At 39.9% G+C, this 27,593-nt stretch overlaps 1 protein-coding gene across 5 annotated transcripts in view; it reads right to left on the bottom strand.

Annotated features, from left to right (window-relative positions):
- The window catches only part of Clasp2 (cytoplasmic linker associated protein 2), a 174,844-nt gene that overhangs the window by 7,107 nt on the left and 140,144 nt on the right, over positions 1-27,593 (bottom strand). For 4 of the 5 annotated variants that reach the window (XM_050139483.1, XM_050139484.1, XM_050139485.1 and 1 more), the window contains 10 exons: positions 23,982-24,145; positions 21,411-21,489; positions 18,110-18,253; positions 15,059-15,202; positions 14,281-14,387; positions 11,449-11,602; positions 8,696-8,921; positions 5,280-5,473; positions 3,360-3,488; positions 1,214-1,420 (listed from right to left, as the gene is read on the bottom strand). In XM_050139483.1, the coding sequence (XP_049995440.1) occupies positions 1,214-1,420; positions 3,360-3,488; positions 5,280-5,473; positions 8,696-8,921; positions 11,449-11,602; positions 14,281-14,387; positions 15,059-15,202; positions 18,110-18,253; positions 21,411-21,489; positions 23,982-24,145 (1,548 nt within the window). Of the gene's footprint in view, positions 1-1,213; positions 1,421-3,359; positions 3,489-5,279; positions 5,474-8,695; positions 8,922-11,448; positions 11,603-14,280; positions 14,388-15,058; positions 15,203-18,109; positions 18,254-21,226; positions 21,278-21,410; positions 21,490-23,981; positions 24,146-27,593 lie in introns of all 5 variants that reach the window. The other variant, XM_050139488.1, reaches the window with a different exon arrangement.

The following is a 27,593-nucleotide window of genomic DNA, read 5'->3' as shown; positions in this document are numbered from 1 at the left end:
AGGATGGAACTCAGGTCCTCTGGCTTATGCCTTGACCTGCTGAGTCATTTTACCAGCCTTTCACTGGGTTTTTGTGTTTTTTTAATTTACTTTTTTATTTTAATTATGTGGAGATCTGTGATTAGTCTAAGTGGGAATTTGTGCACATGAGTGCAGTTCCTGCTGAGGCCAGCAGAGGGTACTGGATCCTCCTGCAGCTGGAGTTACAAGTAGTTGTGAGCCATCTGATTTGGTGCTGGGAACTGAATTTGGGTCCTCTACAAGAGAGGACAGAGAGATTGGCTTAGTGGTCTAGAGCACTGGCTGTTCTTCCAGAGAACCTGAGCTCAATTTTCGGCATTCATATGGAAGCTCAGAACCATCTGGGTCTAGACGCCGTCTTCTGACTTCTACAAATATCAGCATGCATATGTGGTGTACAAATGTACATGCAGCCGGGCGGTGGTGGCGCATGCCTTTAATCTCAGCACTCGGAAGGCAGAGGCAGGCGGATCTCTTGTGAGTTCGAGACCAGACCAGACTGGTTTACAAGAGCTAGTTCCAGGATAGGCTCCAAAGCTACAAAAAAACCCTGTTATGAAAAACCAAACCAAACCAAAAAAAAACCAAAAAAAAAACAAAAAAAAAAAAAACCAAACCCACAAACGTACATGCGGACAAAATACAAAACATTCTCAAGAGTAGGGGAAGAGCAGTGCATGGTAACCACTGAGCCACTGCTTCAGACCCTCCCCCTCACTATGTTTGCATGAGGGCCTTTCCCACTTGTTCACTGGCTAATTTTACTTGTGTATCTTGTTTGGTGAAATGTCTATACAAGTCCTTTGCCTATAAAAGCATTTTTGTCATTAAGATAGATTCTGTCTTTACATATATTCTGGCTGTTCTCTGATATAACTTGCAAAACTTTTCTCCTATTCTATGGCTGCCTTTTCAGTTTTCATGGGTATGACAATAACCCAAGCATCTAGCACTGTCCAGGATAGGAACAACTGGAGAACTGCCATAAACAGGCTGCCCATGCATGCTTAAGCATTGCTGGGGCATAGATGATGATGATGATATCTAAACCCCACCCACCAATATCCACAACGCAAATCTTTGTCTTGACCATAACAGTCTTGACTGTGCTACTAAGTATTGCTTGGAAACAGTGTAAAATAACCAAAACATACACACATCCTGGTGAACTCCTCCACGCTTTGCAGCTTACCTGTATTAGACCTGGCATGATCTCTGGTAAGAGCATGTTAAGAGTTTCCTTGGATACTCTCTCTATCACTTTTGTTTGCATTTTGATTGCAGCCAGATTAATTGGGTAGTCAGCAGTTTGTATGATTGGACAAAGCACTTTGATGCACTGCTCTGGACTAATCGAAGTAGCCAACACAGAGGCAGCTTCCTCAGCAGACCTCACCACCTACAACAAATGGGAAAGTCAGACATGTGGGGAGGAGGACAAAACTTTAAATCCTAAGTATGAATTGCATCAAGCATTTAATTAGGCTTGATGTCTTGGATTTGTATTGAAAATACTGTGGTAAATATGAATACAAGATGGGAGGTAAGAACAGACTAGCAACTACCAGGAGCTGCTGACACAGGACTCCACTTTATCATTCTTCTTCCCAGTTCTTTACTGTTGGCAGAAGAGTTTCATGACTTTAAGCATTTATTTATTTTATTTCATGTCATGAGTATGTAAGTGGTACAAGCATTCCTTGAATGTAGGGTCCTAATGATGAACAGAGCCCACTGTGGTTTGTAGGGAGAAAAAATATCATGAACATGAAGTAAGGAAAGAGGTTTACATGACTCTTAAGAAGGCTGTTTGCAGGGGCTGGCAAGATGGCTCAGGGGTGAGGAGCACTAGCTGCTCTTCCAGAGGTCCTGAGTTCAGTTCCCAGAACCACCGGTGGTCCACAGCCATCTGTGATGAGATCGTGTGCACACAGGCAGGCAGAACACTGTGTACATAATAAATAAACAGATCTTTAAAAAAGGCTGTTTGCGGGCTGGAGAGATGGCTCAGTGGTTAAGAGCACTGTCTGCTCTTCCAGAGGTCCTGAGTTCAATTCCCAGCAACCAGATGGTGGCTCACAACCATCTATAAAGAGATCTGGCGCCCTCCTCTGGTGTGTGGGTATAAATGGAGGCAGAAAGTTGTACATAATAAATAAATCTTTAAAAAAAAAAAAGGCTGTTTGCACTACCTTACTGAATAAACCTGTAACAGAGACACAGCTCCTGTAAACGATGCACACTTAAAAAAAAAAAAACAATTTGTTATCTTCACTTGTTGCATAAACAGCAAATTCTTATTGCTAAGTGGAATAGAAGGCTGGTGAACTCTTAATTAGAAAACGAAGCTTAAAATGGAGAAAGTGAAATTAGATGTCTCACTGAGGACCTATTTTATGGGAATGATCTTATGACATATGCTAGAGCATATACTCACATTTGTGTGTGTGAAGGCCAGAGCTGCGTGTCATTCCTCAGAAGCCACCCAACATACTCCAAAATAAAATTTTAAATTATATAGTTCTGCGTGTGTGTATGCACGCATGCTTGTGTGTATGTCTGGGTATATATGGAAGCCAGAGGACAACTTGGAGGAGTTGGTTTTTCCTTCCACCATGTGAGTCAAACTAAAAGCCTTGGCAGCAAGACCCTTCATCTTGCCACCCTGCAAGTTACTTCTGTAGAAAGGGTCTCTCATTACCACGAACGAGACCTGACAATGCAGCCAGGATGGCTGGTCAGCGCGCCCTGGTGATATGCTTGTCTCCACCAGCCTGGCCTGGGATTAGATCACACCAGCACAGCCAGCTTTCTTCACTATAGGTTTGAGCACTGAACTCAGGTTCTCATCCTTTTGCAATAAATACTGCACTGACTGATCTATGTGCAGCACTATGCTTACATCTTAATCAAGCATTATATCAAAAATCAAGTATTTGTGCAGGAAATGACTAAGAAGGGCACTGTTAGCTGGAGATGTTAGCTCACACTTGCAATCCAGTGCTTAGAAGATTGAGGCAAGGGGGTGTTTAGAGTTTGAGGCCAGTTGAACTTCATAGTGAGTTTCAGGCAAATCCAAGGTACAGTATAAGACTAAGTGTGGGAAAGTACACAGGAAGATGGCGCAGTGGGTAGAGGTGCCTGCCATACACACCTGGCAACCTGAGTACAATTTCCAGAAGACACATAAAGGTGGAAGGACAGAACTGACCAAATGCTCACACACATACAAGATGCACACATTCACAGCACATAAAACCAGAGTACTTATCAGGAAGTGCTTACAGGTACAAGAGACAATCATAACACAACAGTAATTCAACTTGTTGGTCACTCACCTCTTTATGAGGATCTTTATGGGCTTCCAACGTTTTCATGACAGTCAGTTCGGCATAGTTTTTGAATCTTGCAGGTTGATGCCTTAAGATTTCTTTTAAAACTTTTAATGCCAAAGCCCTGATTGTAGGCTAAGAAGAAACATTTAAATGGTTTTAATATTTAAATATTTTAATATTTTAAAATTCTTTCCACACTTTCAATTTCTATAAGCTCCTTAAGATTGGGAGGAGAGACACTGCATAAATAATTCAATACAGAATAAATCGTCTCTAGCTACAAAGTCTTTAGTCACTCTCACTTCTGTTGTATCTGGAGACAGGCAGAGGCTCAAAGTTACATTGTAGCCTAGGCTGGCCTGACAGTTGTAATCCTGCTGCTTTCACCTCCAGAATGGAGAGATTACAGGCATTTGCTACTACATCCACACTTTATTTTTAATTATGTGCATGTGAGTGCAGGCGCCTTCAGAGGCCAGAAGCAGGGGATTTCCTGAAGATGGAGTTACACGTGGCTGTGAACTAACCCAACATTGGGAGTTTGACATTCAACATAGGGATTCTTCCAGAGCATTAAGCACCTAAACTGTTTTTGTTTTTTGAGACAGGGTTTCTCTGTAGCTTTAGAGCCTGTCCTGGAACTAGCTCTCTAGACCAGGCTGTCCTTGAACTCACAGAGATAATCCTGCCTCTGCCTCTCAAGTGCTGGGATTAATGGCCTGTGCCACCACAGTCTGGCTATGCAGATTTTTTTTTAAAAAAAAAATGATTTTAGTCTTTCTAGGCTTAAGACCATCAGAGTTTGTGAGAAAAAACCAGGGCAGACAAGTTAATAAATCTGGAAGCCATTGAAAGGAGGGACTTGGAGAAGAGGAGAGAAACCCTGACTTCTGAGTGAGGCATGGAGGCTGGCAGGGGCTGCACACAAGGCAGAGGGTACCTTCAGGCCCAGAGTGTCAGGGGAAGCATGCTATGGCTTTTGACCAACAGTCAAAAGAGAGACAGGTGGAAAAGGAAAAGGTATGTTTTTTAAGCTAAAATTCAGAAAGTACAGGTTCTGCAATGAAGACCTGCGGACAACTCTAGGTACTTGATTTCAAATAGGGTCTCACCTTGTCGCCTAAACTGTTCATGAACTTGATTCTTCTACCTAAGCCTTCCAAGTGCCCAGCTTTATTACTTTTAAATAAGTAAAATTTTGACTATGAAAGGAATTTTGACAACTGAAAAGAGTTTATTAGTTTTTTTTTTATTTATTTGTTGTTGCTTTTTGTTTCTCGAGTTAGTGTTTCACTATGTAAACCTAGCTGTCTTGGAACTCACTCTGTAGACCAGGCTGGCCTTGAACTCACAAAGATCTGCCTGCCTCTGCCTCACAAGTGCTGGAATTAAAGGCAAGCACCACAACAACCCAGCTGTGTATCTTCTTTTAACTACTGGAAACTTCTTAAAAAAATTTTAAACAAAAATCTGTTAAAAGAAATAGCACTTTAGAGTAAAAATTACATGCAGAAAACAGCAACAGAATAGAGTCATTTTGTCAATTTCCAATGTGTACTAGCTGATCAACAGGAAAGTGAAACAAGAGACAGGGGTTGGAAAGACCCTGTCTGGATATAATTCCTTTTTTTAAAAAAAATATTTATTTATTTGTTATATAAAATATTCTGTCTGTATCTATGTCTGCAGGCCAGAAGAGGGCACCAGATCTCATTACAGATGGTTGTGAGCCACCATGTGGTTGCCAGGAATTGAACTCAGGACCTTTGGAAGATCAGGCAATGCTCTTAACCACTGAGCCATCTCTCCAGCCCCCTGGGTATAATTCCTAATCCTCTACCTCCAAAGCCAAGTAAGAATAAATACATAAATAAATACTCAGACAGTACAGACTGTCATTTATATATATATACTGTAATTTACCTCTTTATCCCCAAGAGTCTCAAGCAATAACAATAATATTGTTTTGAAGTGCTCATCCCAAACACTGAAAGATTCTTCCTGGGTTAGCTTCATGAGTTCGTAGAGGGCAAATTTTCTTTCTTCTATACGTTCATTATGGTTAGACAGCTCCTTCAACAGCTCTGCAACTAGGTCAGAATGGTCTAAGGAAAGATCTGTCAAAAAGAAGTGATATTAATTTTGTAATTTTACAGGCTGACTCACAGGTGCAGAAATGACCACTTTAGAACACTATGAAACACAGTCACGGGGCTGGAGAGATGGCTCAGAGGTTAAGAGCATTGCCTGCTCTTCCAAAGGTCCTGAGTTCAATTCCCAGCAACCGCATGGTGGCTCACAACCATCTATAATGGGGTCTGGTGCCCTCTTCTGGCTTGCAGGCATATACACAGACAGAATATTGTATACATAATAAATAAATGAATAAATAAATATTTAAAAAAACAAAAACAAAAAAAGAAACACAGTCACAACCAATATTAGTTATGAAAGAGGTAAAAATAAACATTAATTTTCAGTTTTGATTCCTGAATCACCACTGTGCTTTAACAATTTGCAGCTTAAGAAACACTAGAGAAGAGTGTAAGGAACCCTTAAGTATGCAAGAGTGTAGGTAGCATTCTACCCAAGCCCGCCCTGCAGATCTCCTTGTAACAGGATACAAGATTAACTCAAAAAAAAAAAAAATCAGTAACCCTTCTATACACAGATGATAAAAGGGCTGAGAATAAAATCAGAGAAACATCATCCTTCACAATAGCCATAAATAGCATAAAATATCTCTGAGTAACTCTAACCAAACAAGTGAAAGACTTGTATGACAAGAACGTTAAATCTTTGAAGAAAAAAATTGAAGACACCAGAAAATGAAAAGACCTCCCATGCTCTTGGGTAGGTAGAATTAACATAGTAAAAACGGCAATCTTACCAAACGCAATCTACAGATTCAACGCAATGGCCATCAAAATCCCAGCAAAATTCTTCACAGACCTCGAAAGAATGGTACTCAACTTCATATGGAAAAGCAAAAACCCCAGAATAGCCGAAACAATCCTGTACAATAAAAGAACTTCTGGAGGCATCACCATTCCTGACTTCAAACTCTTCTACAGAGATACAGTACTGAAAACAGCCTGGTATTGGCATAAAAACAGACAGGAGGACCAATGGAAACAAATCAAAGACCTGGATATTAATCCACACACCTCTGAACACCTTTTTTTTTTAAACAAAGAAGCAAAAAAATATCAAATGGAAAAAAGAAAGCATATTTAACAAATGGTGCTGGCATAACTGGATATCAACATGTAGAAGAATGAAAATAGACCCATATCTATCATCATGCACAAAACTCAAGGCCAAATGGATCAAAGACCTCAACATAAAGCCAGACACAGTAAACCTCATAGAAGAGAAAGTGGGAAGTACACTTGAACACATCGGCACAGGAGACCACTTCCTAAATATAATCTCAGTAGCACAGACACTGAGAGAAAAAATTAATAAATGGGACTTCCTGAAACTGAAAAGCTTTTGTAAAGCAAAGGACACGGTCAACAAGACAAAACGACAGCCTACAGAATGGGAAAAGATCTTTACCAACCCCACATCAGACAGAGGTCTGATCTCCAAAATATACAAAGAACTCAAGAAATTGGACACCAAAAGATCACATAATTCAATAAAAAAAAAATGGAGTACAGACCTAAACAGAGAACTCTCAACAGAGAAATCTAAAATGGCTGAAAGACACTTAAAGAAATGTTCAACATCCTTAGTCATCAGAGAAATGCAAATCAAAACAGCTCTGAGATTCCATCTTACACCTGTAAGAATGGCCAAGATCAAAAACACTGATGACAACTTATGCTGAAGAGGTTGTGGGGAAAAGGGAACACTTCTGCATTGCTGGTGGGAATGCAAGCTGGTACAGCCCCTTTGGATGTCAGTGTGGCAATGTCTCAGAAAATTAGACAATGACCTTCCTCAAGACCCAGTCATACCACTTTTGGGTATATATGCAAAGGATGCTCAATCGTGCCACAAGCCATATGCTCAACTATGTTCATAGCAGCTTTGTTTGCCATAGCCAGAACCTGGAAACAACTTAAATGCCCCTGAACTAAAGAATGGATAAGGAAATTATGGAACATTTATACAATGGAGTAATACACAGCAGAAAAAAGTAATGACAGCTTGAATTTTTCAGGAAAATGGATGGAGCTAGAAAACATTATTTTGAGTGAAGTAACCCAGACCCAGAAAGACAATTATCACATAGGTGGTTTTTAAACACAAATCAAAGAAAACCAGCCTACAAACCACATCCCAGAGAACTTAGATAACAATGAGGACACTAAGAGTGACTTACATAGATCTAATCTACATGGAAAGTAGAAAAAGACAAGATTTCCTTAGTAAATTGGGAGCATGGGGACCCTGGGGGAGGGTTGAAGGAGGAGGGGAGAGGCAGGGAGGGGAGTAGAGAAAAATGTAAAGCTCAATAAAAATCAATTAAAAAAAAAAAGAAGGGCAGAGTGTACAGTCATAACTACCTCTTTTCAGAAGTGACACGGACACTTAGTAAAAGAGTGGTTACTATCCATCAGGCATATTATTATCCACAGCCCTCTAGACCAAGGCCAATTTCACCCAACTTTATGTAAGCATAAATAATACACTCTCTTATAACAGGCCCCAGAATCAACCTTTATTAATAAAAGAGATCATGATGTCACACTGAAAGTGCTATTATAAAGAATGGGTTATTCATGAGAAGATCTTTGTCATTCTAGTATAAAAGTTTGTCTGGAAATAAACCAAATTCACATGGTATAACTGGTTGAGTTGTTCCTGGGAGGATAGTAGAGCTTCCTTGACTTTTGAGGGCAAGGTAAAGTTGACCACCAAGGTTCTCATTCTAAACATAGCACTACTAAAATAGTATTAATGAATGCCTACAGGCTAGGAGAATAAATTTTGTCAATTTTGAACCACCATGGACACATATATTTGGGTTCAGAGATGTTCAGATGAAGAGGGGTGATCCACCCTGAATGTGGACAGCAGCACCCATGGCTGGAGCTCCAGACTGAATAAAAAGGAGACAGAGAGCTGAGCATCAGGACACACTCACTCTGACTGGGGATGCAAATGTGAGCAGCTGCCTCTTGCTCTCATAACCATGGCTCCCTAGTCACTACGGTCTGTGTTCTGAAAATGTAAGCCTCCCTTTAAGTCCCAGTATCAAATACACATTCCCATTCTCCATTTCCTTACATTTTAAAGAGTTGCAACAAAAGAGCAAACGAATACACTTGTCTCACTGATTACCAGTCCTCCAAATGCAAGCGGGAGCACTGTAACCCATAACATACCATCAGGAAACTGGTCAGCGTCGTCATCAAACATGGCCTCCTTGAGGGCAGACTTGTTGAAGGGACTGATGCTATCTGAATAGTTATATGGATTATAATCACGAGAACGTGAAGAGGAGTGAAGTGGTACTGAATGGAGCAAAGATGCTTTATTATCAAGAGCTGGCTGGCTGGAGTCAGTGGCATCACCTCCTGCTCGTGGATCTGACATCCCAGGACCACATATCTATTGAAAGAAAGAGGAAGGTACAGCAAGTTACCTTCTTTCAAAATACCTTCTTCACATTCTAAAAAGATGCTTCTTGGGGGTTGGAGTGATCACTTGGCAGTCAAGTGTGCTTCTTGCTCTTCCAAAGGACTTGGGTTTAGTTCCTAGTCCCTACACCAGGTGACTTACAGCTACCTGTTCCTCTAGTTCCAGGAGAGTCAATGTCCTCAGTGGTTAAGAGCACAGGCTGCTCTTCTAGAAGACCGGAATTCAGTTCCCAGCACCCACATGGTGGCTCACAACCATCTGTAACTCCTGCTCCAGGGGATCTGAAACTTACTTCTTGCCTCTGCAAGCATTGTATGCACATGGTGTACAGGTGTATAGGTAGGCAAAACACCCATACACTTAAAAATAGTAAGTTAAAAAAGGTAACAATAATTTAAAAAAATGACAAAAGTATGGGTTATAATATATTCAAATATATTGTACAAATATGTAACATATATTCAAAATGAAAAAGCTTAAATAGCCAAGCATGCCTTTAATCCCAGCCCTCAGGAGGCAGAGACAGGAGACAGGCAGATCTCTGTGAGTCTGAGGTCAGGCTGGTCTAAAAAGTGAGTTCCAGGACAGGTTCCAAAGCTAACAGAGAAACCTTGTCTCAAAAAAAAAAAAAAAAAAAAAAAAAACCAAACAACAACAACAACAAAAAACCAAACAAACAAAAACAAAGAAAAGAGAAAAGAAAAAAAGAAAAAGCTTAAATAAAGATGTATAGAAACCACAGCTGAGAGGCAAATAAGCCATCACAAATGTTGCCACCAATGTTGTTATTGTCAATGGGTCAACCAACTAACATATACAATGAGATTAGCAACACCTTCTCCATGCCAAATACAAAGACTTTCATTAACAAAACATAGCTGAGGACATATCTCAGTGCTAAGAGGGTTCACCCAGCATGTTCAAGGTTCTGAATTCATTCCCAGCAATGAAACAAACAACAATAACAAATTGTCTTTAAAATTTGGCACAATATACTGTCCTTGAATAATGAACTATCTTAATAGTATCTTTCAGCTTTTATTTCTATGCCTTTTTCCTCCTAAAGGACAGGTTTAAAGATCAATACAATTTTCAAATAGATGTTAATAAAGTTGGGATACATTAACACCTCTGCCCAAACACCAATATTAATACAAATACTAGCCTCAAAATTATTATCACCAGAAATACCACATCTATCGAGTAACTGTATGCCATGCTGGTTGACAGGAACTCTACATGGATCCTCCCTGCAGTCCAAGTGACTTGAGGCACCACCTTGGTTTATGTAATATTTGCAAACAAACACAGAAAGCCTAAGTATCATTTAAGCAGTGATACTTACTAACCTGCTGTTGCTACCACATTCAGCTTTAGAATAGGGAACCGCAACCTGGGTGATTGACAACCACTTTTATTAGTTCACTACTATTGAGCTCTACCAGACAGGTATAAAGAAAACCAAGTAAGGGAATTGGTAGGTGGGGAGTCCTTTAGAGATGTGCTGAAATCCCATGGCCCTGTGGACACTGAGCAGCAATGTTCTCAACAGGAATGAAGGGATGGCTTATTTCAAGAGAAGTCTAAGCTGCCAGAGATAAGTATAAGGAGATGCAAAAGTAAAAGTTCACCACTGAGGTACCACAGCAGAGGAAACCATTAGATAACAGTATTTGCATGTCAGGAACATAGGTTATGACATGCTCTGTGGGGACACACAAACTGATGATGCAGACTACTATTACTACAACTAATATGGGGAATATGTAGACTTCCATTTACGAAAACTTGAGTGGTAAAACACACAGCCCAGTATGTTCTAGGCCCAGGCCTTTGATTAACTCATGTTGTGACTAAGTTCCACTTTATTTCTTCATGCTCCAACTACACCAGCTTTCTTCTGAGCCCTCAGCTACATCAGTTCACAGAATTCTTCTTTATGTTTTGTGGATTTAACTCTCAGTACAAGTGCCATTTACAGAGGCCTCATTCCCTGACACCAGTCTAATATATACATTCACCTTCCTCTATGGCACAGTCTAACCCAAACTCCACAGTAAATATCTACTTAGAAACTCAAAAGAACTATAGGAAGACACTTTGTCCTACAGATCTAATACCTAAAACTTGCCACCATGTGGGTGGATGTACTTACTCTGTAAATGCTTGAAGAGTGACTGGCTCCTAAAAAATTTTATGTGAAAATGCCAGAAAGCAAAGCTTAAAACACACACACACACACACACACACACACACACACACCACTCTGATGGGAACCAAAGCTGCCTGCTGCAATGTTAAGAACACACACATGGGAGGGATTTGATGGGTTAGGAACGTGGTAACACAGTATGAACATATAAGAACACGCATGTGTAAGGGATTTGGTGTGTTAGGAATGTAGTAACAGATGGAATGACCATGTAAGAACACTTGTGGGAGGGATGCGGCGAGTTAGGAATGTGGTAACAGATGGGGTGAACATGTAAACACTTACTGTGTCAGCATCCTCTTTTTTAGGATCCCTCTTGAGTGGTTCACTCATATCTTCTTGGCTTCTGAAGCTGAAATTCTGGATTGCCTCAGTGACACCTCTAAGGGAGCTGTAAATGTCCTCAGAATTCATGTTTTCTGTGTCATAATCAAACGCACTGTGAAAGAGATGGTACTAATTTTCACTTACATTTCATTTTGCTTGATTTGATTTTTATATCTATATGAATGAGTATTCTGTCTATACATGTGTACCATGTGGGTGCAGAACCCTTGGAGGTCAGAAGAGGGCAACAGCTCCCCTGGAACTGGACTTAACAGATAGCTGTTAACTCCAGGGGGTGCTTGGACCTAAACCCAGGTGTTGCTCTTAACTACAGACCATCGCTGCAATCCCCGTTTTTATTTATTTATCTATCTATCTATCTATCTATCTATCTATCTATCTATCTATCTATCTATCTATTTATTTTGAGGGTCTCGCTCTGTAGCTCAGGCTAGTCTTGAGCACACCATAATTCTCCTCCAAGTGCTAAAATTAGAAGTGTAAGCTACCACAGCTGGCTATTAACTTTCAGCTATATTTTTAAAACACAAACAGGCTGGGTGTGGCAGTGCACACCTGTAATGTCAGCACTTGGGGAGTAGAAGGAGGAGGGTCAGGGGTGCAGGACATCCTATACTACATAGCAGGTTAAAGCCCAGTCTGGTCTAAACCTGACCCTGTTGAAATAAACACATTTAAGGATATTGTATAAAATACTTATGAAGATAAGAATCATCCATTTTTGACATAAAAACACTCTGTAACCCAAACTTGACTAGAACTCACTCTGTAGCCAACCCAGGCTCAAACTTGAGAGTTTCCTGAGTTCTGAAATTACAGGCAAGTATCACTATGGCCAGCTAACACTGAACTTCACAGAAATCCTTCTACTACTGAGCGCTGGGATTAAAAGCATGGGCTATTGTGCCTGATCTTAAAATTACATTTACTTTGCATGTTTGTATAGGTCAAATAACTTTTGGAAATTCTTTCCTTCCACATGTGGAATCTGAGAACCAAGCTCAGGTTATCAGACATTCTGCAGCACGAACTTTTACCCACTTAGCCACCTTACTAACACAGCTTACACTTTTAAATAAGTATTTTTATAATGTGAACATTTCACAAAATTCAAGTTTCAGTACGCATACATACAATTATATTGGAGCACAGCCAAGTGTACTTATGTTTAGACTGTCTATGGCTGTTTTGGAAGCACAACAGCAGAGCTAAAAAAAAAAGGTCATAGACCACTTGGCTTGAAAGCCTAAAATATTGGCCATTTGACCCTTTTTATAGAAAGCTTCCCAGTCCTTGTATTAACCAACAGTAAGAGCACTAGGCAAAGAAGAAACATAGTTAGCACTCAGAAACTGAAGGCAGAAGGAGCAGGAGTCCATGGTCATCCCCTGTCATGTGACCAGGTGGATGCCACTGGAGTAGATACAGATTCTGGTGTCTGGGAGCAGTCCTTGGTGGTAGAAAAAGGAACCTGTACTTCACCTACTAACAGTTCCTATTATTTTGCAAAATAAGCCTTGGGAAATAAACAACAACAAAGATAAAGGTAAAAAAGAAAGTGGGCGGAGTTCAGAGGAAAACTGTGGAGTCAGACACGGTGACCTAAGGAATGAACTTGAGCAGTCACGCTTTTCTCACCAAGAACATTCATCTCCTGAGTCATCTCTGCAGATTGTTTTGAATTGTGAACACTGAACATAAATGCTATGACATGAATTCTATAATCAAACAATAAATTCAATTAAAGTTTGAATGTATTCAGCAAAATTGTCACAACTGTATTAACACACAGGTTAGGTGGTAAGTTTCAGAACATTTTCTTTCTTAAATGCTGATGTAGCACCCTGTTAGTTTAATGGATAATCTGATGAGGCAAACCATGATGTATGACCATAACAAAACTCTTCTGATACCTTAAGAATCATTTTACATGCTGGGTGGTGGTGGTGTAAACCTTTAATCCCAATACTCAGGAGGCAGAGGCAGCAAATCTCTGTGAGTTCGAGGCCAGCCTGGTCTACAAGAGTTAGTTCTAGGACAGGTTCCAAAGCTATAAAGAAACCCTGTCTTGAAAAACTGGGGGGGGGGGGGGGAAGAATCATTTTACAAAAGGCCAGCAAAAGGGGCTTGGTGGATACTAATTAATAAATTAAGGATTAATCTAGGGATGGCAAGATGGTCTATCAGGTGAAGGTGCTTGCTGAGCAAGCTCGGTCACCTGCACTGATATATTTAACTCTTCCCCATTATTCTTTATGTTTGTCTATAATCTCAAGTCCCTCCTAACCTTTCAGAAGTGATTCATCAGTATTATATCTAATACCATAACTGATACTGCCATTTACACTAAAGAAGTGTAATAGAAAAGACAGGCACAATTTGCAGTTTGAGAAATGTAACTATACTCTTTAAGATAACAAAACCTTTCTTCCTATATATCACCATTTAAACGATGGTGGCGCACGCCTTTAATCCCAGCACTCGAGAGGCAGAGGCAGGCGTATCTCTGGGAGTTCGAGACCAGCCTGGTCTACAGAGCTAGTTCCAGGACAGGCTCCAAAGCCACAGAGAAACCCTGTCTCGAAAAACCAAAAAAAAAAAAAAAAAAAAAAAAAAAAAAGTTAGATTTTATATACAATTAATGTTGCTTGGATCTGCTCAGTTTCTAGGATACTTCAAGTCAAATAAAGTCTGCTGGGATTATAGTTACTCTGCCTTTCTAGAATGGAAACTGGTAACACAAAACACAAATGAAAACCATCACCTCACCTTGGAGATAATGTATTCTGTGATGTGTTAGTAGGAGAAGTAAGAGGACTGGACCAGTTGGCTGGGGATCGAGGCGTAGGTCTTGTCAAAGGACTCCCCGTGGAACTCTGATGGTGGGAGTAAGAAGAGTATTAACATTGGAAACTGCAACTGAAAGGTCCTTAGGGAAGAGGCACAGGCATGAGAGAGCATATTATGAAAGTACCATTTTTGCCAGTATTCTAAATATCCATACACTTATGCTTACTTTCTGGGAGAAAATGTGTCTCAAATTTAGAAACCTACCTCCTTAGCCTTCTCCCTCACCTCTTTACCTGCCTCCTCTTTATTACACTCAACACCCTTCTCAAGTACCCTTGACTAACCTTGAACTCACTATATACACAAGGATGACCTCGAACTTCTGAGCTTCCTCCTTTAAAAAAATTTTACATCAGCTTTCTGTTCTTAGCTAATTAACCCTTCCTACTTCATTGATAATTCAATTTAATTCCTTCTGAGTATTTTACAAATGATTTTCACAAAGACACTAAGAAAATAAAATCTGGTCACATTACTAATTTGTAGTTTTCCTTCAATTAACCGTCTCTCCACTTGACCAGATGTAAAGCTGGTGCCTATCTTCCCAAGGCAGTATTTAATCTTGCTCAGAAAACATTGCCAAATGCAGATGTAAAAATCATATAGTAAAATTAAGTAAACTCAATGCAAAACAATGCAATCACTGTCAAACCAATTATAAGAGAATACAACAGCCACCTAGACAAGTGAGAAATACCTGGGTCCCATTGCCAGTGTTTCGAAGGTGATTATGAAGAAGTTTAGTAGCACCATCTTGGAAAGTTTTTGGTAAAGCTCCTAGTAACATTGTAAACTCTGGGGTATTGAGTTCAAATAAAGAAATCAGCACTGACTGCGCTGCCTGAAAGAAACAAAGACATACAAAAAGTAAGTAAATGCATTCTGGCTACTCGAAGATGGGTGGTCATTTTCTTCTGCTCAACAGCACAAGGCCTGACCGCCTCTCCCATAGAAAAGGAAAAGGCTACCTTTCATGGTTTCTTTGTGGGGAAGATGGAAACACTCTCCCTACCATTTATCTTTTGAAGTTAAGAAGGGGCTATGGAAGGTGACAGATGACAAAACTTTGCAGGGTTATTTTGTCAACATATATTACTGTTTCAGTTTTCCTAATAAATGATTAAAAGAAAATGGATGATTATATATGACTCCCATTCAGGGTGACTTAATGCTGAAATTAAATTTTCTTAACGTGAATTTTTCTAAAAATAAGGTGGGCATTTTGAAGGAATACTGGGGTAGAAAGGTACAAATATGTACAAGGGCAGCAGACAACAGAGGGGTAAAGGGAGGAGGAGGGGAATTAACAAAACCCAAGTACACATGAAAATGCCATATGGAAAGATGTTGCTTTGTATGATAATTAAAAAATAAAGCCGCATAAGAAGGAGAAAACAACAACAAACAAAAAAGTCAACCAACCAACCAAAGCAACCAACCAGGATTTTACTATGCAGCCCCTAAGGGTTCTGAGTCTGTACAGGTGTATAACATCATGCTTGGCTTTTTTTTTTTTTTGGTTTTCCGAGACAGGGTTTCTCTGTGGCTTTGGAGCCTGTCCTGGAACTAGCTCTTGTAGACCAGGCTGGCCTCGAACTCACAGAGATCCGCCTGCCTCTGCCTCCCGAGTGCTGTGATTAAAGGCGTGCGCCACCATCGCCAGGCTCTTTGTAGGATTCTTTAACTAGCAATATATATCTTCTCTCAAGCAGCTAGTCTAAAAAGTCTACAGTTAATCTCAAGGTAAAGTAAGTCAGGTGTTTCGTAAAGACTGAAACAACATAAAATTTGCAGGAAAAATAAAATTGTATAACAATTTATAGAGGAGAGCATGAATTGGTGTATGGTCACATGACCTGTATCCAATATAAACACCTTGCTCTGGACATATTCTCTCTCTCTCTCTCTCTCTCCTCTTCTTCCCTCCCCTCTCCTTTCTTCTCTCCCCTCCTCCCTCTCCAAGATAAGGTCTTTGTACACAGCCCTGGCTATCCTGAAACTCATTATGTAGGTCAGGCTGGCCTTGAATCCATAAGAGGTCTGCCTGTCTCTGTCTCCAGAGTGCTGGATTAAGGGTTGTTCCAGCATGCTTGGCCTCTGCTTTATTCTCTATTCTCAATTACATACTTCTATCTGCTTTAGGTTTGCTTTGTCATCCTCCCCCCCCTCCCGACTTTTATTTGAGACAGGGTTTCTCTGTAGCTTTGGAGCCTGTCCTGGAACTCAGAGAGCTCCATCTCTGCCTCTATTAAAGGCGTGTGCCTCTACCGCCTGACTTTGCTGTGCTCCTTTTGACTGCCTTATGGGGTTGATTGGATAAAAGATTTAAAGTGTTTCTTTTTATTATAAGCTCTGAATTAGTGGTTTTCATAAAATATCCGATAAAGGATTTATTTTGGCTCACAGCTTGAGGGCACAGGTTATTCGTGTAGAAAAGGTCTAGAGCAGGAGGCGGCTGGTCACACCACATCCAGTCAGTGTGCAATTTTCTTCTTCTGAGAGAGGGTCTCATCCACAGTTCCTGCTGGTCTGAACTTGCTATGGACATGTGCCTTTACATTCTGAGTTATGCTGCCAGCCTCGCTTCCTATCTTGTCCGTCATCACTATCACTGCCATGCATGAGTGTTTTGTCTGCGTGTATGTCTGTACATGAGTTCCAACTGTGTGTAGTAAGTTTTATTATGCCATGTCTTCACTTTTCTTCACTTTGGCATTTTTTTGCTTTTGTTTTGTGATAAGTGCATGTGTTTGTGTTCATGTGTGTACAGTTGTGGATGCACATGTACATGTGCTAAAGTGTGTTCAAACCTGAGGCCAAAGGTCAGGCTAGACTCCAACTCACAGAGATCCACCCGCCTCTGCCTCTTGAGTGCTGGGATAAAAGGTGTGCACCACCATCCCCAGCTCTCCTTTAGTTTTTGAGACCAGGTCTCTCACTGAACAGGGAGCTCAATGATGGAATACAAACTCAAGTTCTTATGCTTGTATGGCAAGCCCTTTAACCCATGGAGTCATTTCCCTAGCTCAAAGACCTATATTTTTGAGTATACAGAAAACGCTAGTCATAAGTCCTTGGCAGAAATGATGAAAATACTAACATATACCAGCACGACAGTCAAGTTGGGCACGGTGGTCTTTGCCAGCATTCTTGGCTCTTAGGGGGTGGAGGCAGGAGAACCAGGAGTTCAAGAATGAGTTACAGGCTAGCCCAGGTGATAAATGACTATCCCAAAAAATCTTAACTCAAGGACGTGAAAAGCAAGACAGACAATAACTCTAAGGATAGAACTTAAGAAAGAAGGCAGGGGGCTGGAGAGATGGCTCAGAGCTTAAGAGCACTGATCGCTCTTTCGGAAGGCCTGGGTTCAATCCCCAGCACCCACATAGCAGTTCACAACTGTCTGTAAGTCCAGTTCCAGGGACTCTGGCACCCTCACACCAGTGCACATAAAAATAAAGTTAAATTAAAAAAAAGAAAACAAAGAAAATATAAGAAAGAAGGCAGTAGCAAATCACTTGGTACAGGAGCGAAAACTTGCAAAACAAAAACAACAAATGATAAATCTCCACATTAGCAAGAATTGATTCTTCAGTATAATAAAGATTATAGGTCCTGATGGAAAAGGATGTGGAAAAAGCACAGGGAAAGCTAACTCCTCACTTATGGTGAAATAAATAGAACACTGTATCTAAGAAAAGATTAGCTAATAAATACCTAAAATTACCCCTATCCTACTTAAACTCACCTTTCGAACATCAGAGCTTTTGGGCTCTGTCGTCCAAGTGATGACCCGGGACACTGCCAGGCGAGTTTCACTGGAATTTATAAAATCCCCTGGATCCATCTGCTTGGCCAGAGTTTCTATGTACTTAAGGATAGCGACCTTCACCTACAGAGAAAAGCACAATGAAAGAGGTCAGTGAGATGGACTCTGCGAGACACTGGGCATGCATCAGAAATGATTACCAGCCGGGCGGTGGTGGCGCATGCCTTTAATCCCAGAACTCAGGAGGCAGAGGTAGGCAGATCTCTGTGAGTTCGAGACCAGCCTGGTCTACAAGAGCTAGTTCCAGGACAGGCTCCAAAGCCACAGAGAAACCTTGTCTCGAAAAACAAAACAAAAAAACCCAAACAAACAAAACAACAACAACAACAACAAAAAAAAACCCAAAACCAGAAACGATTACCATTAGTCTGCCAAGTCAAAGGAATGGTACAGCTACTTACCTATCTGACATGAGGTGAGGATTTCTGTTCTCATAATCACTACAACTTTTGGAACTCTATTCCCAGAGTATGAACAATTGCTGAAGAATTCCTTAACCAACTCTAAACTCTGCCTGCCCTCATGTCTGCTTTCAGAGTGTTTAGGTGGCTAGTCTTAAATAGTCATTTCTTTCTGGGGAAATAGCCAGTGTTATATGACAGGATATAACAAGAAAAGTCTGTAATCACAGCGGGTAACACAACTGTCTATTTACTTATATTTAAGGCAGGGCCTCAAGTCCAGCGTGGCCTCAAATGCATTTTGTAGCTGAGAATGACCTTGAATTTCTCTAATTCTCCTCTTCTACCTCCTGAGTACAGTTCACAAGGTGCTGGGTATAGAATGTAGGACCTGGTGCAGACTAGCTAAGCACTCTGCAATTGAGCTACATCCCTATAAAGTGCACGAAAGGCAGTTGTCAAACTGGGCGGTGATGGCGCACACTTTTAATCCCAGCACCCGGGAGGCAGAGGTGGGCAGATCTCCATGAGTTCGAGGCCAGCCTGGTCTACAAAAGCTAGTTCCAGGCCAGCCAGGACTATTACACAGAGAAGCCATGTCTTGAAAAACCAAGTGCTTCCATGTGAATACGTATGTGTGTGCATGTGTGTGCAGAGGCCAAAAGAAGACAGCACTGGATCTGGATCCCTTGGTACTGAAATTACAGGATGCCCACTTGTTACTGGGTGCTGAGGTCCGAGTTCTGGTTGTCATGTTTGGAGACAATTCTTCTGAACCACTGTGCCATCTTTCCAGCTTGTTAAATTCTTATGACTTAAAAAACGTTTTACTTACATGTATGTGCATGGGTCTATACGTGTGTGTATGCCAAGTATGAGCAGGTGTCAGAAAAGGTCCACAAATCCCCTATGCTGGGGTTGTAGGCTTTGAGAGCTGCTTGCTTTGGATGCTGGGAGCCGAGCTCCAGTCTCCTGAATGTAAGTACTGAGCCATGTCTTCAGCATCACCACCCTGATAAGTTCTTTATATTTAATTCTGTCAGGCCCCTACCAGCTGCTCTGACCTGGGCATGAAGGATGACACCAACAGACTTACTCCTGCTGCCTCAGTGTTAACAAAGCCGTCTCCCTCTAGCTTTGGTGTTGACTGTACTTATCCTTACGTTAGACACAGAGGAGCAGCTTTGAATTCTGTGCCCACAGGATGCTTCCCACATCCCTGTTCCCTTTACTTGTCTTTGACTTTAGGTCTTCAGCACATCATTCCTCCTAGACCCTCTGTGTGCTCAGTACTGACACATCACTGGTTATCTACCTGCCTCAGCAGCTCCTGTGGCGGGGTCACAGGCCTAAACCACTACACCTGATTCATGTTTCTGAAGATGGATCCAGGCTACATTGGCACAGGCACACAGAATATCTTCACTTATAGCTTCAATGGCTACTGAATTAACTACATCATCTGCTTTATTATCATTTAGTTTATCAAGTATTATATGTAATAAAAAATTCAAAGTTTTCTATTCTCAGGAATTTCTTGACTATAGTTTAAGCTTCAGTGTGTGTTAATATGAAATAAATCCTTCTGTAGGTAACTTTTCTTTTTCTTTTTTTATATTTCGAGACAGGGTTACTCTGTAGCTTTGGACCCTATCCTGGAACTAGCTCTTGTAGACCAGGCTGACTTTGAACTCACAGAGATCCACCTGCCTCTGCTTCCTGAGTGATGGGATTAAAGGTGTGTGCCACCACTGCCTGGCAGTAAATTTTCAAAATAAAAAGAGAGAGGGCTTTTTTACCTAGTGGCTCAAATAAAAAGACACTACAGTGAGTGTCAGTCAACCCTGGTAGAAACCAACTGTGATTCAGAGGCACAACTGCATTCCAATGTGTAAAGGGAAAATCAGTCTCAGGTAGTAAGGCATACATTTGTACAGAACAGAGCAGAAACTACAAGGCTTGTGTAAGCAATATGCTTCTTATTTCCCCGACTTTACTCTCAATGGCTACAGCTCAGGAAAAACAAGAACTCCACCAATTAAGCTACTTCCCAGATACAAGTCCTTTGATGTCTTCTGTTCAACCTAATCATTTTAAATGACAAATTACACTCTATCTAGTTTTCACACAACTGGAAAATGTGTCCAAATAGAAACTGTTAGTCTTGACACAACCTTTATATTTGTTTTCAGAATTTCACATTGCAGAAAGTTATTTCAGATAGGGAGAATGAGCTGAGATTAAACTTAAAATATTCTGTCTTTACTAAAATAAGCACCTAGATAATGCTATGTTTTTGCCCCAAATACCTGTAAGACTCCAAAAACTTCAACTAAGAAAAAAAGAAGTGTTAGCAAATCACAAACATAAAATTAAATAAGATTTTACAAATTAACTCTGCATTACCAGCTTAATGTTAGATGGCCATACTTAGTGATGCTTTTAAAATGTGTTTGCACAGAGAGCCTTTCCAAAAACAGGTCAACCTCTAAAGAACATTGGAAGTCAAGAACATGCATGCATAAAAGGTTGAGGAAGTGAGTAGTTAAATATGGATGCAGAAAACATCATCTGAAATAGTGCAGAGAGTTACAGAAAGAAATAATGCAGGCTAACATAAAAACAAAAGAAAAACCTTTGTGCTCCCAAAAGAGTGAAGCTGGTCCCGAAGTGCTGGCTTGACTGTCTGAAAGTTTATAAAAATAAAACCCACTGATTGAGCAGCTTCTTGGGTGACAAAAATACAAATATTACCCTATTTTTATTAATAAAATACCACAATTCCTTGTAATAGTTTCAGAAAAAAATCAAATTTTTACCTTCAAGCTTGGTGTTTGGGTCTGGTCAACTGTAAATCTCATTAGGATATTAAATTGAAGATCATTTGGAAATGATTCTCTGTAAAGATAACAAAGAAAAAACAAAACTAAAAAATAAAATAAGTAGAGCTTGAGAGATGGCGTAGAGGTTAAGAGCACTGCCTGCATATATTATAAATAAATAAATAAATATAAACAAAAAAAGTAACCAACCCCCCAACTATTAGGCTGACAAGTATGAGTTTTAACAAATTCCAGAGCAAAAGACTATATTTAATACCCAAATATCATGCCACCCACAAAGTATGTATGAAGTGATAGATTAAATGTTATGGTCTCTTAAGCACAGTATAAGAATAGAGGCATTTGAATTTAAAGCCAGAAGGGATTAAGAAATTAAACTAGGTAAGTGTTATTCTGCTTGTTTCAACTATATATTTAATTAGAAAAATCTAGTCAGTAAAAATTCAAACTTTTGGGCCTAGAGAGATGTCTCAGTGGCTAAAAGCACACAGACTGCTCTTACAGCAGAATCAAGTTTGGTTCCTAGCACCTACATGAGCAGGTCACAACCACCTCTAACTCCAGCTCCACAGGATCTGATGCCCTCTTCTGCCCTCATTCCAACTGAGTGTGCTGACACACAATTTTAATCTCAATACTCAGGTTGCACAGGTGGGCAGATCTCTGTGAATTTGAGGTCATCCTGGTCTACAGAGTGAGTTCCAGGACAGCTAGAGCTACATATGAGACGCTGTCTCAAAAAGCCACCACCAAAAAATTCATCTGAATAACAGACTCATTTCAGCTTAGTATATGGGTATGTAGAGTAAGTCACTTCAACAATAAGATCAAAGAGGTAGAAACCTACCAGTGACTTAAAGCCTTCTGGAGACTAACGGCATGATAAAATATTCTTTAAGACAGAAATAGCTTTTAGTTTCATGTAAGATCAAATTATAAAGGGTGATGTCTTTGGATATCTGTATGGTGATTTCTCAGAAAATTTGGAAACAACCTTCCTCAAGACCCAGCAATACCACTTTTGGGTATATATCCAAAGGATGCTCAATCGTACCACAAGGACATGCGCTGATCAATGTTCATAGCAGCTTTGTTTGTCATAGACAGTACCTGGAAATAACCTAAAAGCCCCTCGAACGAAGAATGGATAAGGAAAATGTGACACATTTACACAATGGAGTCCTATATAGCAGAAAAAAAATCTTGAAATTTGCAGGCAAATAGATGAAGCTAGAAAACATCATTTTGAGTGAGGTAACCCAGACCCAGAAAGACAAATATCATATGTACTCACTCATAAATGGTTTTTAAACATAAAGCAAAGAAAACCAGCATACAAATCACAATCCCAGAGAACCTAGACAACAATGAGGACCCTAAGAGAGACATACAACAGTCTAATCTACATGGGAAGTAGAAAAAGATAAGATCTCCCGAGTAAATTGGGAGCATGGGGAACATGGGAGAGGGTTGAAGGAGAGGGGAGCAGAGAAAAATGTATAGCTCAATAAAATGAATAAAAAAATAAAAATGGAAAAGAAACCTACCCCCCCAGAAAAAGGAAAAAGAAAACAAACAAACAAAAAGACTATCCCTGTAGCAATGAGCACAACCAACATTCAGAAATCTTTTTCCAAAACATTTCCCTTCAGGATGAAGCCCAGCGAGGAATCAAAGAACAGAGACAGATAAAGTTTAAGATGAGCTCACTCCATCTCAGGAAGATATAAAGTATAGAAGCTCTTTTCAAAAATGATGAAACTATTTTAAAAGTAAGAACTACATAGCTCCAAAGGGTAGCCACTGAGCATATCTGGGGCAGTCCCAACATCAAATAGAAGAAAGCAATTTCTTATAAACCACCTAATAAAGCGGGGGCCCGTTGATTCGTGCTAAGCAGGTAGATGGAATGATAGATGATGGATTGATAACAGTGAAAAGAGAATCTGCTAAAACAGAACAACAACTAATGAATGAGGTGAAATAGGAAATCTACCACTTTTAAAGTAACATCAAAAATTAATGGTGTAAGAAATGTCAATAGATAATAAATATAGCAGGCAAAATTTGGTAAAAATGAGATTTTTTGGCCTTCTAGAATTTTCACAAGTTGCCAAAAATTTAGAAGGATTAAAATCAGCATCTGCATTGGAAAACTATGAAAGTCACAGTATAAAATCATTAGAGGAAAACACTATCACATCACTGAACTGACAGACATTTTCATTCAGATTCAAAAAATACTACCTTGTAAATACAAATTACACTTTATTTAATTTGTCTATCTATTATTTATCAGAAGGTAAAAATGAAGACTGGGAAGCAAATGGTTACAATAAATGTTTAAAATTGATGTAAACAGAATAAAAAAGAATTACTATGGTTAAATAATGAAAACATTCAACTCATGTCAGTTACACTTTACTTAAGACACACTAACAGCTTCAAGTACTGAAACCAGTATGAATAAAACTTTAATATAAATACAGGGATTAAATATTCGTGACTACCACTAGGTAAACTTGAAATACATGCAGAAAATATTACCTTGTAACATCAAGGGCTTTCTGAACTTTTGCCTGAACAGAACCAAGCAAATCAGCACCCATTTTTTTCAGCAGCTGTGTCAGCAGCACAAACAACCAATCTTGAAGATCGTCCTTGTGGACTTGTATGAAATCTACCAGAGTTTCCAAAAACATGCTGAACACCTGTAGTTGATAAAGGGAAAAGTGGGAAGAAGAAAGAGGAAATATTGACCTCTATGCTCAATTCAAAACAGAAAGAGACGGAAAAAAAGGAATCTGAGGCACAGCGATTGGCAGCCAAGCGGAAAAAAAAATCTCTCTTGCTTTTCACTGGACTCTGTGATACAAGAGTGCATCTGCGCTGTTATCCAACTTCTGCAGAAGTTTGACAATTAGCTATTCCATGCAGCATCACTTGGTAAAGAAACTGCCCATAATGGCTGGCACACCTAATGTTATCAATGATGCCACAGCTTAAGCTAGTTAAACTGAGACTCATTTTCTAAGAAATGGATGAGGTGCTGTATGGAGTTTCAAGGACACACAGCTTTTTAAAAATAATACTGGGTAAATTAGAAAATTACTGTATTTATAGTCACCATACAGTAGTAAATGTATCTACAATAATGTGCTGATTAAAAATATCCTTAGGTTTTACAAAATGACAAATCTCGCAAACATTTTGATATGTAAGATTTATTATTTACTGAAACTGCCCCAAAAGTAATTTTGATTTGTCTATAGTAACTAAAAGCATCTGTATAATAAAACTGAGAATAAAAGTACCTAAAATTTAGATTTTAAAAAATGTTCTTGTGTTGATGAGATTTATATATGTATTCATTTTTTATATATGTATTTTTATATATGTACTGGCTGTCCTGGAACTCACTCTGTAGACCAGGCTGGGCTTGAACTCAAGAGATAACCTGCCTCCGCTTCCCAAGTGCTGGGATTCAAGGTGTGTGCCCACATGCACCAGCTTATGTTGGTGAGTTTTATACTTTGTTTCAAGATTAAATACGCCACTGTGAAAGACTGTATAATGTGAAAAGAAACCTTAAGGGAAAGACATACTAAGACTCATATGTCATGTCTCATTACAATATTTTAGAAAAGTGGCCCTTGGTAAGGTTTTCTTTGCAAGAAATCAATATTACTGAAAGATGTATTTCTATGTAAGAGAAAAATATTCCTAAGAATCATAGCCATGCAATACTAGCACATGGCAGAATCAGAACAGATGACTAAAACCAGGCTATTTTTATTTGTTTTTTAATGTGTTTGTATACCATATGCACACCTGGTGCCCAGAGAAGCCAGAGGACAGATCTGGATATGGAGTTACAGAGGGTTGGGAGCTGCCTGATGTAGGTGATGGGAACGGAACCCAGGTTCTCTTGAAACGCAGTCAGTGATCTTAACCGCCCAGTCATCTTTCCCCTCTTTGTCAATTTGAGATTCACCTCTTGCAGCCCGGGTTGAATTTCAATTTATTATGTCTTGGAAGAATGTCTTTAAGATACCCCTGACAACAGGCTGCTGGATTACAGGAGTGCACCAACTCCACACCTAGTCTATGTGGGGCTGGGGACTGAACCCAGGGCTCTGCACACTTTACCAACCAAGCTTCATCTCCTGTGCCATCTAAAAAAATTTTCGGTAATCTCAAAAGTAACCTTGCTAATTTAAAACTGCTTTATTTTCAATATTTTTGAAATGTACTTTATTCAGTTGTAATGGATTCTAGTTTTTGCCACTTATGTTAGGAAGAAAGATTCCTCTACTTAAAATTAGAACATCTGAAACTTGGTTAAAAGAAAATCCACCTTAGTTACTTTCTTAAGATGGTGTGTATTTATGAAAGCAGCAATTATGACGACTTGGAAATCTCCAGTACTCTCTGCTCCCCAGGTGGTGCCTACTCATTAATAATGCAGATCCCCACAACTCATACTTTTCCCCCAACTAAATCCCCAAAACTTGGTTTCAAAGCTGGCAGAGGGCTTCACTTAAACTCTTGCACATTCTCCTCTGGGCCTATTAGATTGTGAAAAGAATTCTGTTAGACCTAGTCTGTGGCAACTGCATGTATATACCTTGGCACACAGTCTTCCTGGTTACCTGACAAATCTGTCTGGCAGCATACTGGAGCTGGTTTCACGTTCCTCAACAAGTCATCTTACAGAGTCAGGGCTTGGTGGGAGGTGACTAAGATTTAGAAGGTGCTGCGAGTTTGCTGGGCACTTGAGATCAGTCACAGGAGCGTTACAGAAATCAACCCAGTACAAGTAGGGCTTCTTTCTCTCCTGCAGCTGCTTTATGCGCTCTCAACTATTTCTTTTAAAGTCACTTTTATGTTGTTTTAATTGGTTCCTAGTTTCTGAGTGGTCCAACTGTGAATTTTTAATAGTTGAAAATCTGTTCTGAAAATCTTAAGACATTTGGAAAGCCTAAGAATTTCATGTTCCACAGCATGTTTTTAGGTTGTTGGATTTTGGGCTGTGTTGTAGGAAATCTGACTTCCTTTACACTTATGTTCTAATGAGCATTCCTAAGGAAGACCTGATTTTACACCTTCCGAAGCCCATGCCTCCTGTTCCATATTTTTGTTGTTGTTGTTTTGTTTTTTTCAAGACAGGGTTTCTCTGTGGCTTTGGAGCCTGTCCTGGAACTAGCTCTTGTAGTCCAAGCTGCCTCGAACTCACAGAGATCTGCCTGCCTCTGCCTCCCAAGTTCTGGGATTAAAGGTGTGCACCACCACCGCCCAGCCCGTATCTTATTCTTGAGGTGTCTCTGCTACCTGACTCCCTACCTGACCCTCTGCTTACACTGCAGAGCAGGGCTTTTTCTTAAGTTCAGTATGATTTGGTTTTCTCTAGGTGGATGCTGCTTTCTTTAATTTCCCCTCTTTCCTTTTTATCTTCAAGAACAGCTCTTTTTGGCCTTCCCAAAGTCTGCTTACTAAAACACTAGTATATGTAGTAAAGCCTCTGACCTTCAGGCCTGACTTTTTACTCTATTTCCTGTATACCAGCGTTACCAAATCATTTCTCTAACAGGTCAGGTAATAAATGTCCAAGGCTTTCCTAGAAACTTCACAGACCTGTAATTTGTACCATGGTCACAGACATAAAATTATTACAACTAAACAACTGTATTTACAAAACCAGACCTTGGGCAGATTTAGCCTTTAGGCTGTGTTTGTCAACTCATGCTTCTTTCTTACTTAAAATCACTGAAATGTTACTTTGATAGAAATAAAATCCTTACACATTCCCAGTTAGTGGGATCGTCAACACTTCCTTCTGACCTCTCCAAATTGGCCTTGGAGCATCTAGTAACATGAACTCTGTCTCCCCTTCCATATATATTTCATAAAATTCCCACTATCCTACAATTCTCTCACCTTCCACCGCTTATATACAACATGTGAATCCCCAGAGTTTATCAAGAAGCTGCTTGGGAGCCGGGCGGTGGTGGCACACGCCTTTAATCCCAGCACTCGGGAGGCAGAGGCAAGCTGATCTCTGTGAGTTTGAGGCCAGCCTGGTCTACAAGAGCTAGTTCCAGGACAGGCACCAAAAACTACAGAGAAACCCTGTCTCGGAAAAAAAAAAAAAAGAAAAAG

The sequence above is a fragment of the Alexandromys fortis genome, unplaced genomic scaffold (genome assembly GCF_014885135.2).
Source record: "Alexandromys fortis isolate MF-2015 unplaced genomic scaffold, M_Fortis_MF-2015_v1.1 scaffold_36, whole genome shotgun sequence".
NCBI classification, from domain to species: domain Eukaryota; kingdom Metazoa; phylum Chordata; class Mammalia; order Rodentia; family Cricetidae; genus Alexandromys; species Alexandromys fortis.
This window is presented reverse-complemented; position numbering and strand designations above follow the sequence as displayed.